The sequence below is a fragment of the Bos grunniens genome, chromosome 13 (assembly GCF_055505025.1).
Source record: "Bos grunniens cultivar Pamir isolate PY7600 chromosome 13, Bosgru_T2T1.0, whole genome shotgun sequence".
NCBI classification, from domain to species: domain Eukaryota; kingdom Metazoa; phylum Chordata; class Mammalia; order Artiodactyla; family Bovidae; genus Bos; species Bos grunniens.
Window position 1 is genome coordinate 22,187,039 of NC_141177.1, and position 14,376 is coordinate 22,201,414.

General features: G+C 44.1%; 2 protein-coding genes across 49 annotated transcripts in view; both read right to left on the minus strand.

Moving 5' to 3' along the window:
• Positions 1-2,804, minus strand: part of MYLK2 (myosin light chain kinase 2) — a 21,057-nt gene extending 18,253 nt beyond the window's left edge. The window contains exon 1 of one of the 2 annotated variants that reach the window (XM_086332501.1): positions 2,706-2,804. The gene's annotated coding sequence lies outside the window, so the exon portion shown is untranslated. The remainder of the gene's footprint in view (positions 1-2,705) is intronic. The other variant, XM_086332500.1, reaches the window with a different exon arrangement.
• Positions 2,805-11,336: 8,532 nt separating this feature from the next.
• TPX2 (TPX2 microtubule nucleation factor) overlaps positions 11,337-14,376 on the minus strand; it is a 54,364-nt gene continuing 51,324 nt past the window's right edge. For 37 of the 47 annotated variants that reach the window (XM_086332493.1, XM_086332473.1, XM_086332477.1 and 34 more), the window contains 2 exons: positions 13,713-13,900; positions 11,337-11,836 (listed from right to left, as the gene is read on the minus strand). In XM_086332493.1, coding sequence (XP_086188619.1) covers positions 11,726-11,836; positions 13,713-13,900 — 299 coding nt within the window. In that variant the 3' untranslated portion in view covers positions 11,337-11,725. The remainder of the gene's footprint in view (positions 11,837-13,712; positions 13,901-14,376) is intronic. The other 10 variants (XM_086332496.1, XM_086332484.1, XM_086332481.1 and 7 more) reach the window with 1 other exon arrangement.

Genomic DNA, 14,376 nt, shown 5'->3' on the forward strand with positions numbered 1-14,376 from the left:
AAGTGGGGCAATGCCAGGGCCAATTAAACCCGCCAGGGGAATTAAGGTCAGGAGGATGCAATTATGCCTGCTGGATTTAACAAGGCCAGAGAGAAGGTTTCTCCAGCCAGAGTTCACGGCTCCTTAGGCCTCTTGCCCTGGAAGGCTCTGCATTCCAGAAGTCTGGGCTCCCAGGCTCAACCATCCCTGGGAGAATTCCTTGGGTGTGGAGGGGTTAACTCCACTTGGGCACTGCTTCCCTGGCTCCTGGAGGAAACAGATTTAGCCAAGAGGCTTTAAAAGGACCGGCTCAGAGGAGACATTTCCCGGCCTGACCCTCTGCCTGCTCGGCTGTGATGGAAAATCCAGGGAGTTGAGCAACGACCTTTCTGACTCCAAAGAGCGCAGCCAACTCTCCTCACGACTTTCCCTCCAGTCCTGATATGGGAGCAACGAAGGGCTGTTTTCTTCTGCCCTCTCCCATCTTGGGTCCCTGAGCCTGGGGCTTTGGCAGTACCTCTCAGCCCCAGGGACAGTCCTGGTAAGGCTGCTGTCCTTACCGCAGACCCAGTCCTTTCCTCCAAGGAGGGTAAGCAGAGATCTATGGACATTCTGTGTGACCAACTAGACGTAGATTTCTCTGAAAGTTTAAATGACACTCATTGTTCAACCCAGAACTGTAGAGTTTTATTGCCAAGATTATTACTAAGTGCTCTACTCTGTGAGTGTTAGTCACTCAGTCCTGTCAGACTCTTTGAGACCCCCATGGACCTTAGCCCCCCAGGCTCCTCTGTCCTAGGATACTCCAGGGCAAGAATACTGGAGTGGGTTGTCATGCCCTCCTCCAGGGGATCTTCCTGACCCAGGAACGGAATCCAGGTCTCCTGCACTGTAGGCAGATTCTTTACCGTCTGAGCCACCAGGGAAGCCCTACTCTGTGGCAAGAACTGAATTGGTCACTTTGGGGACACAGAGATGAAGGTGAGGAAAAGCTCTAGAATCACCATATAGTACATTTTTTGGGAAAAAAAAAAAAGACTGCAAAATTCTTCATGAAGTGGGTTCTTTTTGTTGCTAAAAATATTTGTAGAGAAAATATCTGGGGGGATATGTATGCATATACACATATATACATGCAGGTGTGGGAGGAGAGATTATTTTTATGCTTTGTCTGGATTTTGAGACATTTTTGAAATGACTATTTGTAACTCTTAGGCGATAAATAATTCAAGATATCAATATACACATTTCTACAACTCAACACAGAAAATGGTTAGAGCTACACATGAGATATGAAACACCGTGGGGTCTCAGAGGTACAGTTTTGGGGACTGAGGACAAGTGACTTCTCAGCTAAAGGTATGGCTGCGGCAGGCTTTCTCGGTGCCTAGGCCCTAGAGTTTGTTTAAAATGAAGCCTCCTTCAAATGGGGCCCCAGGAATCTGTCTTTATAACCAGCATTTCAGGGGGCGTTCATGCACTCCTGAAATTTGAGAACCCACGAGTCAGAGGCCACCTTTGAGGCAGTCCTGAGGTGGTCAGCAGGGTATTCCCAGGACACACAACCTTCTAGCCTGGGCTGTATTCTCAACCCTGATGCGCGTGGGAAAGTCTGGAGAACTTTCATGACTTCTAAAGTCTGAGCCCCTCTTGAGCTCAAACCACTGAAGCAGCACATTTGGAGGAGGGGCTCAGTCTTATTTTTCAAACCTGCCTAGAGGATTCCCATGTGCTGTCAGAGTTAAAAACCACTGCTCTGAGGCTCTCCCAGGGCAAGAACTTCACCTGTTTCCCTGGAATGCTTCCACAAGCTAGGGTCTCGCAGTACTCACGGCAGGTATTCTCTTCTGACTTGTATTGGCTGCATGCACTGCCCTAGTACCTGGGGCTCTAGGGATCAGGTGCCAGCTCAGAACAGATCAGGACCATGTCAGTCAACCTTATATCCCAAGGACTCAGTACAAACAGTGGTGCTTCTGTCATTAATAATAATAGCCCCTAATATTTATTGTGCATTTACCCTGTGCCAGACGCAGATGTGAACTCCTCTATCTTCATGGTAACGTTATGAGGTAGATACTATTATCAGTCCTGTTTCCAAGAGGAAACTGAGTCAGAGAGAGGAGTAACTTGCCCAAGGTTTCAGATGTGGGATTCCACTGGGACTAGAATTCAAACCCAAGCCATCAGGCTCGGAGCCCTCACTCATCGTCACTGTTCCACACCACCAAGTAAACGCCTGCTGAACAGTGAATTTGTGGGCGAGTGAAGAATATTTAGATTATGTCACAACTTGGTAGCTGCGGGGCCTGACATTCAGTAGGTGCTCTGTGAACGTTGAAATATAAATGCTCCTATTTTGGTAGGGCCCTGGGACGATGAGAAACCAAGACCGAACCCTCTTTCATGCTTTCTCCCTCTCGCCCATCCCAGCCCAACTTCTCTCCAGCACAAACAGCAAAGCCAAAAATAGCCATCTAATGACGTCAGAGGAACAAGGTCATCTGAAAACTGCCCATGGCCACTGGATACCTCCCTATAGGATCATGTAGCAGGAGGGTACCCCAGGCTGGTGCAGCTGTTCCAAGAACAGGAAATGTCCCAGAAGCAGACTTGGAAGCACCGCCTTCCAAAGGCAGGGCCCGTGGGGGCAGGGGGACAAACAGAAAGAAGCAAGACTAAAGGGCAGAGTGCAGACCCTGGAGAGGAGAGGAATCGGAGTTTACCTGCAGTAAGAGTCACTCCCGGCACACAATCCCAGGAAATGGCTCCAAAAGCGGGGAATGCATGTTCTGTCCTGGTGCACCGGTTGGCTTCCTGGCCTACCCCTAAGCTATTTATAACTCTCCAGGCCCGTCTGCTGAACTGGGTTACCACATGAGCCAGGGGGTGCGTGACAAGCTCTGAGAGACTGCTGCAAGAAGAGGGTCGCATCTGGGATGGTAATGGGGGTTTCAAATAAAGGATGAGTGGCCTGGGACAAAGCACCTTCAGGCTGCACTCACTTGGCACTTCGACCACTCTGGCTATCATTCAGGTCTGCTGAGGCTTGTGACTTAATTGACCGGCAGCTGCCGCATCCCGGACAGGAACGCAAGCATCCAGCTTGGTCTGAGAAGCCTGCTGGGTGAAACTGAGGAGAGAGAACCCCGCCTGCTCCCAGTCTCTGGGAAGCGTAGCAGGAGGTTCCCACAAGCAACATCAAGAGTTCAATGAGGGCTCCAGCCCACAAGCTTGCTCCAAAGTCCTCAGTTGCTGGCCATGGTGGGTGATAGAAACAATCTCTTCTTCACCCATGGGGCTCTTGATCAAGTGTCACTCGGCTCCCAAAAGAGCTAGGCCCTGTCCTCCAGGAGCTCCTGAAATTGTCCATCCATCCTCTCATGGGATGTAACTGGTGTGGTGCAAAAGGCACTTGAGGGCACAGACCTGGGTCAAATTCTGACTCTGCCACTTACCAGCAGTGTGACTTTGGGATAGTAACTTAAACTCAGAGCCTCAGTTTTCCTCATCTGTCTTATGACTTGTTGGAAGGACATATGGAAAAGCATTCTTCCATCTTCTGGTAATGGAGCCTTGGCTAAGGAGATAAACACTCAAACTCAGCAGCTCTCCTGGGTAACATGAACAGGCTGCACAAATGTGACTCTCCAGGGAGCTCAGAGGGGAGGCATGTTCCTACTGTCCACATGGGCTCTAGGTTTGACCTGGATACTGAGGGTCACAGGAGAGAATGGCTGCAGATTTCCTGATTCATAGGGAGCATTGAGTTGGGAGTCCTGTTGTCCACTAGGACATCTCCTGACACAGTGGTCCTCACCCATGGGGGTACCTCACAGCTCTCTGCAGGGCTTGTTAAAACACAGTGCTGGGCTCCATGTCCATAGTGTCTAATTCAGGGGGCTGGAGAATTTGCATTTGTAGTACCAGTGATGCTGATCTGCTGGTCTCCAGGCCAGCCTGAGGACCACCACCCTAAAGAAAAGTTCCCCAACTCTAGTGGCTGAGCTTTCAAGCCTGCCAATTCCTACCCATTTTCCTGGGGCTGAGTAGGAGTGTTTTGGTTTGTGTGTGAGGAAAACACAAAGACCCTGTGGTCAGTATAGCTGCTGCTGCTGCTGCTGCTGAGTCGCTTCAGTTGTGTCCGACTCTGTGCGACCTGAGACGGCAGCCCACCAGATATAGCTAGGGAAATGAACAAAAAGTTGTTTAGTGAAGGTGGGAAGATACTGACAACCCCTCCCAACTCCTACCTGCTATGTTGCTTCACGTATTAGTTTTCTATAATTGTAGTAACAAATTACAAGAGAGAAAATGGCTCATGTGCAAATAAGAGTCACAGAGGCTACAGTATAGACATCAACCTCCAAACCAGTGAGAATGGGATTCTACAAGCTCGACTAAACTTCCTTGCCTCTCTTGCTTATGGCTGACTAGTAGCTGCTGGCCCTGTCCTGTCAGGCTGCTAGCTTCAGGTAAACTGCAGGGGCCTCTGGTGACACATACTGACAATTAATATTGAATATACAACTCAAGCAGGGTCACACTGAATCACGCTGGCCAACACAGGGATGAATGAGTGCCCAATGTGCCAGTCACTATGACGGCCCAGAGTGCTTTCTGGTCATTTTCTAGCTAGGAGCAAATTCTCATTCATGGAGCCGGAGAAGAGGTCCTTTCTAGAAACACTGTTTTAAACTTCTAAGATGGAGAATTGAGACCCACAAAATGCAAATGATACGCTCAAGACCACAAAACCAGAAGCTGTTCTCCCAATCCCCAATCTAGGATTCACTCCACTAAACAATTTTGTACTCCTCCAGAATTCTGTGATAGTTATCTCAAATCCATCCAAGGTCCCTTTGATCACAAACATTATAAAAACTGAATTGCAGCAGAGAGAAATAGAAGAGCAGCAAGGCAAGGTGATATCCTTAAACTGCCTCTAACAATTCAAGAAGCTTACGTCTTGGAAAAGCCAAGGGTGGGAGGGACTTCCTTGTTGTAGTCTGTTAGAATTCATTGAGCATTCTGTGCTGTCTCTAACCAGTTCCAAGGTCAAGAGAAACATCAGAAAATATGTGTGTGTGTCAGAGGACATTATTCAGAGATTAGTCCCCTGGTGTGATCTGGGCTAGATTTCCGCTTCCAGAACAACCCTTGGAAAGTCCTCAACGAGTTAGTGCACTGGTCTGCAACATACTTCACTCAAGTCCAAATGAAATCTAGGGGCAGGGAGCTTGCTAGAAGAGCCCTCTTGCAGTGACTGAGCAGCTGACTATAGAAAAATATAAATGTGAAAGCAGGGCTATTGTGATTAAAACAAATTGCCTAGGAAAAAAATCTGAAAATATTCAAGCTGGGAAGAACCTTATTTTTCTAATTCAATCTCGTCTTTGACGATATGGAAACTGAAGTAATGTGGAAACTGAGGTCCAGAAAAGCAGAATGCCTTTTTAAAGGTCACCCAGTGTGCCTGTGCCAGCAGAGAGATTATATTCCCTGCCTCTACTCTTCCTAAAAGACACCTCATAGCCCAGCTAGTTAAGAAAGACAAAGGCGGTCCTAAGACAAATCTCAACAGCTTTGAGACAATCTACTGGGTAAATCTGTCTTAAGACACAGAGTTCCAAAACTTTAAAATAGCATAACTAGAATTCTCTTGAGAAAGGCTTTGCTAAGGGCCAATAAACTTTTTCACTGGCACCAGGGCCAGTAACATGGACATGTCAGCCAAAAGGAGCTTTCCAATTTGCAAACGTGTGTGCCAGAATGATGTCATTAACTATGCTTTTGGGAGAGACTTATATTTCCTTTGAACATTTTAATTACAAAGACTAAGTGGTTTGAAACAGCCATTTAAATTTTAGAGACAGATATAATACATTAGGGGGACAGAGAAATCTGTCTTATAAATAGCCTAGAAAAATCTTTTGCAAAACAAACATTTTCAATGGGGAGAAGTAAACTCAAGACAATGGAACAGCATGCTGCTATTACGATTGGTATTTATAGAGTATGCAGTAATACAGGAAAAATATTTGAGCTACACTGAAAAAAAAATCAGAATACAAAAAATACATATAAACAGAAAACCACTACAATGTAGAAAAAAATTTTTGTAAGAGAAGATTATACATAGAAACACCAGTGTTGAACATGGGTGATGGGACCACGGATTTTTTTCTTCTGCCATTACCAGGTATTTTCTGAACTGTATATAATTAACAATAAATCCCAATTTTAAAAACACTGCAAAACCCAGGTGAGATTTTTGCATAGAGCAAATTCAAAGAGTAAGTAAGAGAGTACACTGGAACACTGTGAGTGGAGTTTGTCAGTGTCAGGTCAGACTCAGGCTCTTCATCGCTCCTTACCAGCAAAACTTGATAATGCTGCCCCAAAATGCTTTTCAAATAACAATTTATAACCACTGACTATATATTTGACCCACTGAAAAACACCCACCTTGGCTCCTGAAAGAAGCCCTGAGAACAGTGTGTGTGTGCTTAGTCACTTAGCTGTGTCCGACTCTTGGACCCCATAGACTGTAGCCTGCCAGGCTCCTCTGTCCACGAATTCTCCAGGCAAAAATACTGGAGTGGGATGCCATTTCCTTCTCCAGAATACTACCAGTGCTGAAACAAGCTGATGAACAATTCTTAACCCGTTCACACACCTGCCTATGAGGTTCTGGGATACTAGTCCCATAACTACTTGGGTTTTGGCACATCAGACAGGTCAGTTTTTATTTCTCATTTAATAAAATTTTAAGAAAAAGAAAGAAGGTAATTGATGCCCTCAGGCTAGGCTTAATCTGGCAAAATAATTCCTGATAAAATTTAGGATTTTCCTAAGCCCTTCCAACCATGGTTTCTTGGAGTATGTTAGCATTTGTCAAGCCCTTTCAAGAAGCTGATACTTTCAGCACATAAGAGCCATGTTTTGACCAGAGCCCTGCCTCTTATTCTCTTGCAAGAAAGAGAATAGCAAACAGCATCAGACATTGTTTTTGATGTCAGCAATCTTTACCATAGCACTAGAGAACAGAATGGATATGCAGGAAGACAAAAACAAGGAAAAGATATGTCCCCAGGCTTCTTTTTTGTAGCAACTACACAGGCTTTGGTTGAATAACAAATTGTCCTGGAATTCTTGGCATTGAAGCAAACACGTCAGCTCCCTGGTTACGCCCTCGTCACTGCTCAAAGTACCACACACTTTAACCTTCCTGCTCTGTCCATAGGCCTGGGTTTGTCCTGTATCCAGGAAACTTTATATGTTGTCTAAACTGAGCATCCCAGCAGGCTGCAAGGCAGATTCAGAACGCTGGCCAGTTTCTACCTGGATCCACACCACCAAGTTGTTACTCAGCCTGCCTGTGCAGAAGCAGGAGCCCAGCCACGTGTCTGACAGCTTTTTTAACTGCTACTCTCAGCAATGAGGAACTTCCCCAGCAGGCAAGACTCAGAAGGGAACTGAAAAGGAAGCGTATCAAGATTTACCAGAGAGGATACACAGGTTTAACCAGATACTCAGGCCAATAAGCCGTCAAGGTTTCAGCGAAGCCATGAAGAGCTAAAAGGGCAAGTGTTGCTGACCTGACCTCAAGCCCTTGGGACATCAGGTCACTTGGCCAGGATGTCACACAGAACTAGACCCCACTCCAGGTGTGCCTCCTCATCACACTAGATTCTCCTAAGAAGGTTCATACTTTCGCCAGGGAGAAAGCTAGCGCAATGCCCAAGGTAGTCACATCACCCAATGCAAGATACGTATGAGAAGAGCAAGGTGCAGAGTGTAAATTATGATACTATGTGTGGAAAAATAAGAGAGAGCAGGTAGGAATACATCCATGCTGAAGCCATCTCTGCAAGGAAACAAACCTGGAGTACCACCTATACCTGGAGTGGGGAACTAAACACTTTCGCAGCTTTTGAATTTTGATTAATGTGACCTTCAAAGAATAAATTAAAGGCAAATGCATAATGCTATCACCTTATTATTAAAAAAATGCTCTGTGACTGTGTGTGTATATAAAAAACATTCTGGAAGAATACACACCTGTTAATAATGGGTAACTCTCGGGGAGCGGGAGGAGGGACAGTGAGGGAGACTGTCATGCTTCACACAGTTTGTACCTTTTTGTTTCCAAAAGGCAGTCCAGTCAGCCCTCCTTAACTACAGGCTCCATATCTGCAGAGTCAACCAATCACAGATCAAAAATTAAAAAAAAAAAAAAATTTCCAGACGTTCCAGAAAACAAAACTTGAATTTGCTGTATAGGGACAACTTTTTACATACCATTTACATTGTATTTACAACCACTTACATTGTATTAGGTACTGTAAGTAATCTAGGGATGATTTCAAGTACATGGGAGGCTGCACATAGGTTACACCCACTTCATATGAGACTTGAGCATCTGTGGACTTTGGTACCACAGGTCCTGGGACCCATCCCTTGTGGATACTGAGGGATGACTGTGCTACTTTCATAATTTTTACTTAAAAAAGAGACATCTTTAAGGACGGCAATCTCACCTCAAACAAGAATTTCTAAATTCCTGCAGCATTTTTTCTGTTTCCTGTTACTCAGTCACATCCTATCTTGTATGACGTCTATTTGTGTACAAGACTTATCTCTATTAAATGCTGGAGCAAATGCCACCGCAGCCTGTCTACCACTTAAGCTCCACTTTCCAAGGACAAAATTCTGTGGAAAAGAACTGGTAAGGAATGACACAGGAGTCAAAATGGCAATAAAGCAATTACACAAGGACAAAATGATCAAATTAAGAGTGAACAATAATTTTGTATTAATTAGTATAAAACACTATGTAAATGGGGAACCATGACCAAGTCAAAACAACACTGAAAACGAAGAGTCCTTCCCAGAAGGTGTGGGAATTCCAATAATCTGCATGTACACATGGGCTACGAGTTTTACAAAATTGCCAAGCCAAGTATGGCCACCAGATTTCTCAGAAGAATTCAGTACATTCCTATTAGAGGTCCAGTTCTTTGTTTAGGAAAATTCCAGGGTAGCTTGAGTATTAAAAGCAAAGCTCCCTCTTGGACAAGTCTTGAAGGATAAAATAGAACCTGAATTTCTCTGTAAAATAAAAGCAGTTTGACTTTCAGGGAAAATGGGAGCCTTTACTAGAAAAATGAAGGTCACATGAGGTGGTCCAAAAGAAAGGATTCAATACTAGACAGAGAAGAGATAGCGATAGACAGCCACCCAGAAATTCTGGGAAGCAAGGCCATCTTAATTTGAAAAGCTATTTGCTCTGAAGTAATATAATCCCTCCTTGTTGTCTCTAAGGCTGTCACACATTACCACCCTGATGTGGGTTATGTCCACAGGGGGTAATCCAGGCTGGAGCAAATGGGGTGAAAAATCCCATAGGTCCACAATTCTTGATAACACTCTAAAATTCTCAACTTGAGGGCCAGATTTAGTCTTCTATCTGAAACTGAAACAATAAATGGACAAAATATATGAAAAAATGGTTTTAGATGGTACTCTACGAACGATAGCGAACTGTTAAGAGAACTGCTGATACACGGGAAGGAGAAAAGTCGAAAAGAACACAGACAGGGGACCAATATATGAAGAGAGGTAGAAAAACCAGAGAGGTGACAAGAAACAAATGCAAGTCCTCCTCACCCCCTGAGAATCCACAAGAGACACAAGGACTGGGGTAGACCTGATTTTTCACAGCACAAGGCCTGGAGAACTCTATCTCTGTTTCAGGCTGATACCTGAATGCCCTTCTCTACCCTCTCTCCCTCTCCAAGTCCAGTCAGTCAGCAAGTCTTGTCAGTTACAGCTTCAAAATCCATTCAGAATCCAACCGTTTCTCATCACCTCCACTGCTACCGCTCTAGCCCAAGCCACTACCAGTCTCACCTGGACAACAGCAAGAACCTCCTTTCCTTCCTGTTCAATCTCACATGCCCCCCAGATCCCCATCTCAGTCTATTTTCCACACAGCAGTCAGTCAGAGAAACATTTATCACCTGACAGAAGAGGACAGTTACTTGTTTATTGTCTGTCTCCCTTCTAAAAGGTAATCTCCATAAAGTCAAGGTCTTCTATTTCTGTTCATTGCTTATATGCCCAGAGACTAGAACAATGCCAACATATATATAACCAGCACCAAATCAATCTTTTGTAAAGCAACTACGCAAGTTGTTATGGAACTACACACCACATATCTCTAGGAAATAAGCAAAAGAACTGCCCTTTGGATCAGCCTGTGGGCCTTTAGGAGACGAAGGGATCTGCAAATCACACGTCGCTCTGTTGCCCATCACTAAATCTGCAATGGACTGTAAATAATGCTCACCAAATGAATAAACAAAAGGAATATAAAATAGATCCAACATCATATATACTGCTTAGGACTGACTGGCCTCGGCAGAATATGGATACAGTCTTTAACTCGTGGCACAGAATTAAGACTGGTACAGAGTAAGAGTTCATAAACGATATCAAGTCTAAAAGAAAATAAACTATTTCACATGAACCTAGCAAATTCTGTGCCAACAGAATACAAGGAGCACGGATATGATTACCCTAATTTTTATCTTCAAGGAATAACAATTTTAGTTATCTACATCTCTACTAGTTTGTAAACAAGTCCAAGAAACTCAGTGGTTTACCTGTTCTACTAGAGACATATACATTAAGAAACATCTGGGAGGCACAAAGAAGTAAGTTACCATCCTTACCGGATGAGACCACATGGTCAAGGAAAGATTTATGAGAACGATTTCATAAGGAAGAGTTTACCGGATGAGAAAAAACACATTTGGAGAAGAAGGCACAGTCCGTTTTGAAGGAATAACAGTTTTCCAGAGTCGTTCCTAGGAGGGAGTTCAAACAATGGAAGGATTCTGACACAGGACAGAAAAGAGCACTTTCCTTTAAGGACAGAGCCTATACTTTTAAAAGCTCCTGGACTCTTGTCTCAAAGTAGCCACTTCCCCAATAAGATGTGACCTCTAAAGGGGCTCAACAGATGTAGAAACATCAAATAACAAAAAATTGGGGCTGGGGGGAGGGAGGGGAAAAACAAATTTTATTCCAGTCCAGGTCACTGGAAGACTTAACACATGTACTGCTCAGCGTTCCGTTATCATAGGCACCAGCAAGGGAAGAATTTGCCTGAATAGCAGACCTGCCTGAAGCCGGCTGATGGCCGCTTTGAGATTCTGGTCAGTCAAGTCTCTTCCTCGTCAGGCAGTTCATGAGGCCTCCCCACTCATAGTGATGGGCTCCTTAACTCTAACTTCATTTTGCACAGAGAAGAAGAATCTGATGGTTCCATTTAATCCATGACTTAAATCTATCAGTATTTAACTATGTTTATTTTATGATTAAAATAGAAAAAGAGAGGTGGGATAAGGGCAATAGAAATTACACTGCGCTGATACAGAGGCTTAAATTCTAGTCAGAATTAAGGTCCATACTGAAGGTCAACCATCATACTGATGGTTCCAAAGAGTCTGGTTGAGACATACACGAGTTGAGTCTCATTATTAGCCACAATAATATAGGAAAACAACTCTCAATGAAATCGGGAGTCCATACTTGTCAGGCATGCTCTGTAAGGCATGGGTAGGAAAAAACCTTGGAGAAATGGATTCTCTCTATGCCCCCAGGACAAAGGTGGCTCCTGGTTTGATGGAAAAAGCAGCTCAGGTTCCCAGATGGTGTCTGCAGCTCAAAGCCAAGTTTAGCAGTGGAATCGGGTAGAGAACTTGGGTGAGACGGGCACGGTCAGGGGCTGGTCACTGGACTTGACTTCCACACCCTGGTATCTTCGTATTGGATTTGCTTTGTGCACCTGCAGAGAAAAATGTAATTCCCATTGATAAGAAGGTTAGAGAACTACACTTACAGGTGTTTTTATTTTTCTTGAGGACATTTTTGTATAGTATTGCACATCCCAGTCACTAATTAAGAGAAGGGGGAAAAAGGCAACACAGTCTAGCAGCAAAGCATTAAGAACTCTGGAGCCCAAGTAGATTTCATTTCTATTATTCTAAAGTGTTGTTTTTTTTTTTTTTAAATGTGGACCATTTTTTGAATTTGTTACAATGTTGCTTCTGTTTTTCATGCTCTGGTTTTTTGGCCATGAGGCATGCCGGATCTTAGCTCCCCAACCAGGAACTGACCCCTCACCCCCCGCACTGGAGGGCACTGGACCACCAGGGACGTCCCCCAAGTAGATTTCTATTCTGGTCTTGCTGGACTCCTCAGAGTGCACCTATCTCCAGTCTGACTGTTCAGTACTGGGGTATAATGGGGGTGTACTCAATTACATCAGAGGAGAGTTACACCTTAACAATCTGTCAGAGTACAATCTTAAGCTTACTGAGTCTTAATATTCACCTAAAGTATGGACTTTAAAGCAAACAAACAAGCAAACAAAAAACCAGGAAGTGTTGCTGGGAGAAGGCATGGTCCCATCGGTTCTTAACCCTGAATCAAACCAGATTACTAAAGAGCTCTACAATATGGATAAACACAAGAGGCAGGACTCAAGCAATGAAGAAAAGTCAAAACATTTGAGGCTAGCTTTCTGAGTGTATCTGGACTGAGGATTATATCTATGTATTTTTTCATCTAATCAGCACATGGTAGCTTGGTTTTGTCAAGAAGCTATTCCCTTTAATAGTTTGGACTCTCTAGAGTCCTCCTTGGCATTGTCACCTCTACCAACAGCTATATCAACTGCTGGCTTAGCTATTTTCGACAGAATCTCAATAACATGTATTTCCACAGTCATCCTTTTATTACACTAAGCATTTGAAGTTCCATCTAAAATGTTCCTCATTAATGCAGTTCATGTGACTTGCTACTGTTTTAGTGAAAGGGTCCTTAAGGTGAATTAAGCTTTCTTTTTGGATAACTAATATTTAAGTCATTATCTAGTGATAGCATGGAACGTCACCTGGACTGATATGCACTATAACTCCAAGGAATCTGAATCAAGTATTATGAGGAAAATGAAAATACACTTGTCACACAATTCCCATGCCCTTCCTTACCTATATATTCTAATTGTAAAACACATTGGTTTCCTTATTATTCCTTAAGCCTTAAGGCAATAATAAAAATAAGTTAAATAAAGACTCCTGGGACTTCCTTGGTGGTATAGTGGATAGAAGTCCCCCTGCCAATGCAGGGGACACAGGTTTGATCCCTGGTCTGGGAAGATTCCACATACTGTGGAGCACAACTACTGAAGCCCATGGGCCTAGAGCCCATGCTCTGCAACAAGAGATGCCGCCATGATAAGAAGCCTGCACACAGCAATGAAGACCCAGCACAACCAAAAGTATGTATTTTTTAAAGTCCTACAAATGTGTTACTGTGCACTGGCATAGCATGTGATGTTCTCTTCAGGAAGAAATTCTGACTGAATCTAGGATCAAAGATAAATGTACATCTCTCGACCATGGTAAGTTTTGCAACTGACAGGTTGGTTCCCATAAAGGGCCAAAATTATGGTATAAACTTAGGAGATCCATGGATCATAATATATACATCTTCAGCCTCGTTGACTTGTCAACTTTGTCACCACCCTTGGTTTGTGTGACTTCTCATCTTCAATGCATCCTTGGAGGCTGCCTTAGATCCCTCTGGAACAAGGCAAGGTATAGATAAACAAAACAGATGCAATCGTGGGTTAGTCAGTATGTAGGCTGCCCAGTTACCAGTTCTTTTCGTAGTCTGGCCAACTCCTCCTTCTGCTGCTCTTCCTCCTGCTGCCTGGCTTCCTCTAGCTGCTGGGCTTTCAGGGCCTCCACCTCAGCCATTCTTTTCTCCAGCTCCTGCCGCTCCTTGGCTCTCTTCTCTGTTGCCAGCTGAAAAGGTTCCTGAACTAGAGAACCAGAAAGGCCCTCTGAGTACAGAAACAGAGAAAATATTGGTGCACAAGCATAACTTGCGGAACCCTAGCCCCACAGACCCAGCAAGTGTACAGAGATGCGTGGCAACAGAAAGGCGGAGCTCAAAGGAGGCCCAAGGGGGAGAAAGGTGAAGCGTGCCACATACAAAAAGTCCTCAAGTTTTCAGGGTTGTAAGGACCCCTATAAATCATCTATTTAGAAGAAAAGCAAGACCCATACAGATAGTGGCTTGCTCAAAACTACATAGTGACCGTGAGACAGATTTAGGAGAAGAATCCCACTGTACTAGAAACGCAGCTCAGTTCTTAAAGGAATCAAATGTTTTCTATCTAAGACTAGCTTTAGGGTGAAGTCCAGAAAGAAGTCCTGGCTCTTCCCTCCTTACTTGCTACTCTTTGAGCTGGGAAGTAAAATTGTTGAAATGCCAGCTGCCTCCATCCAGACGCTGTTCTGCTACATTCAACAAAGA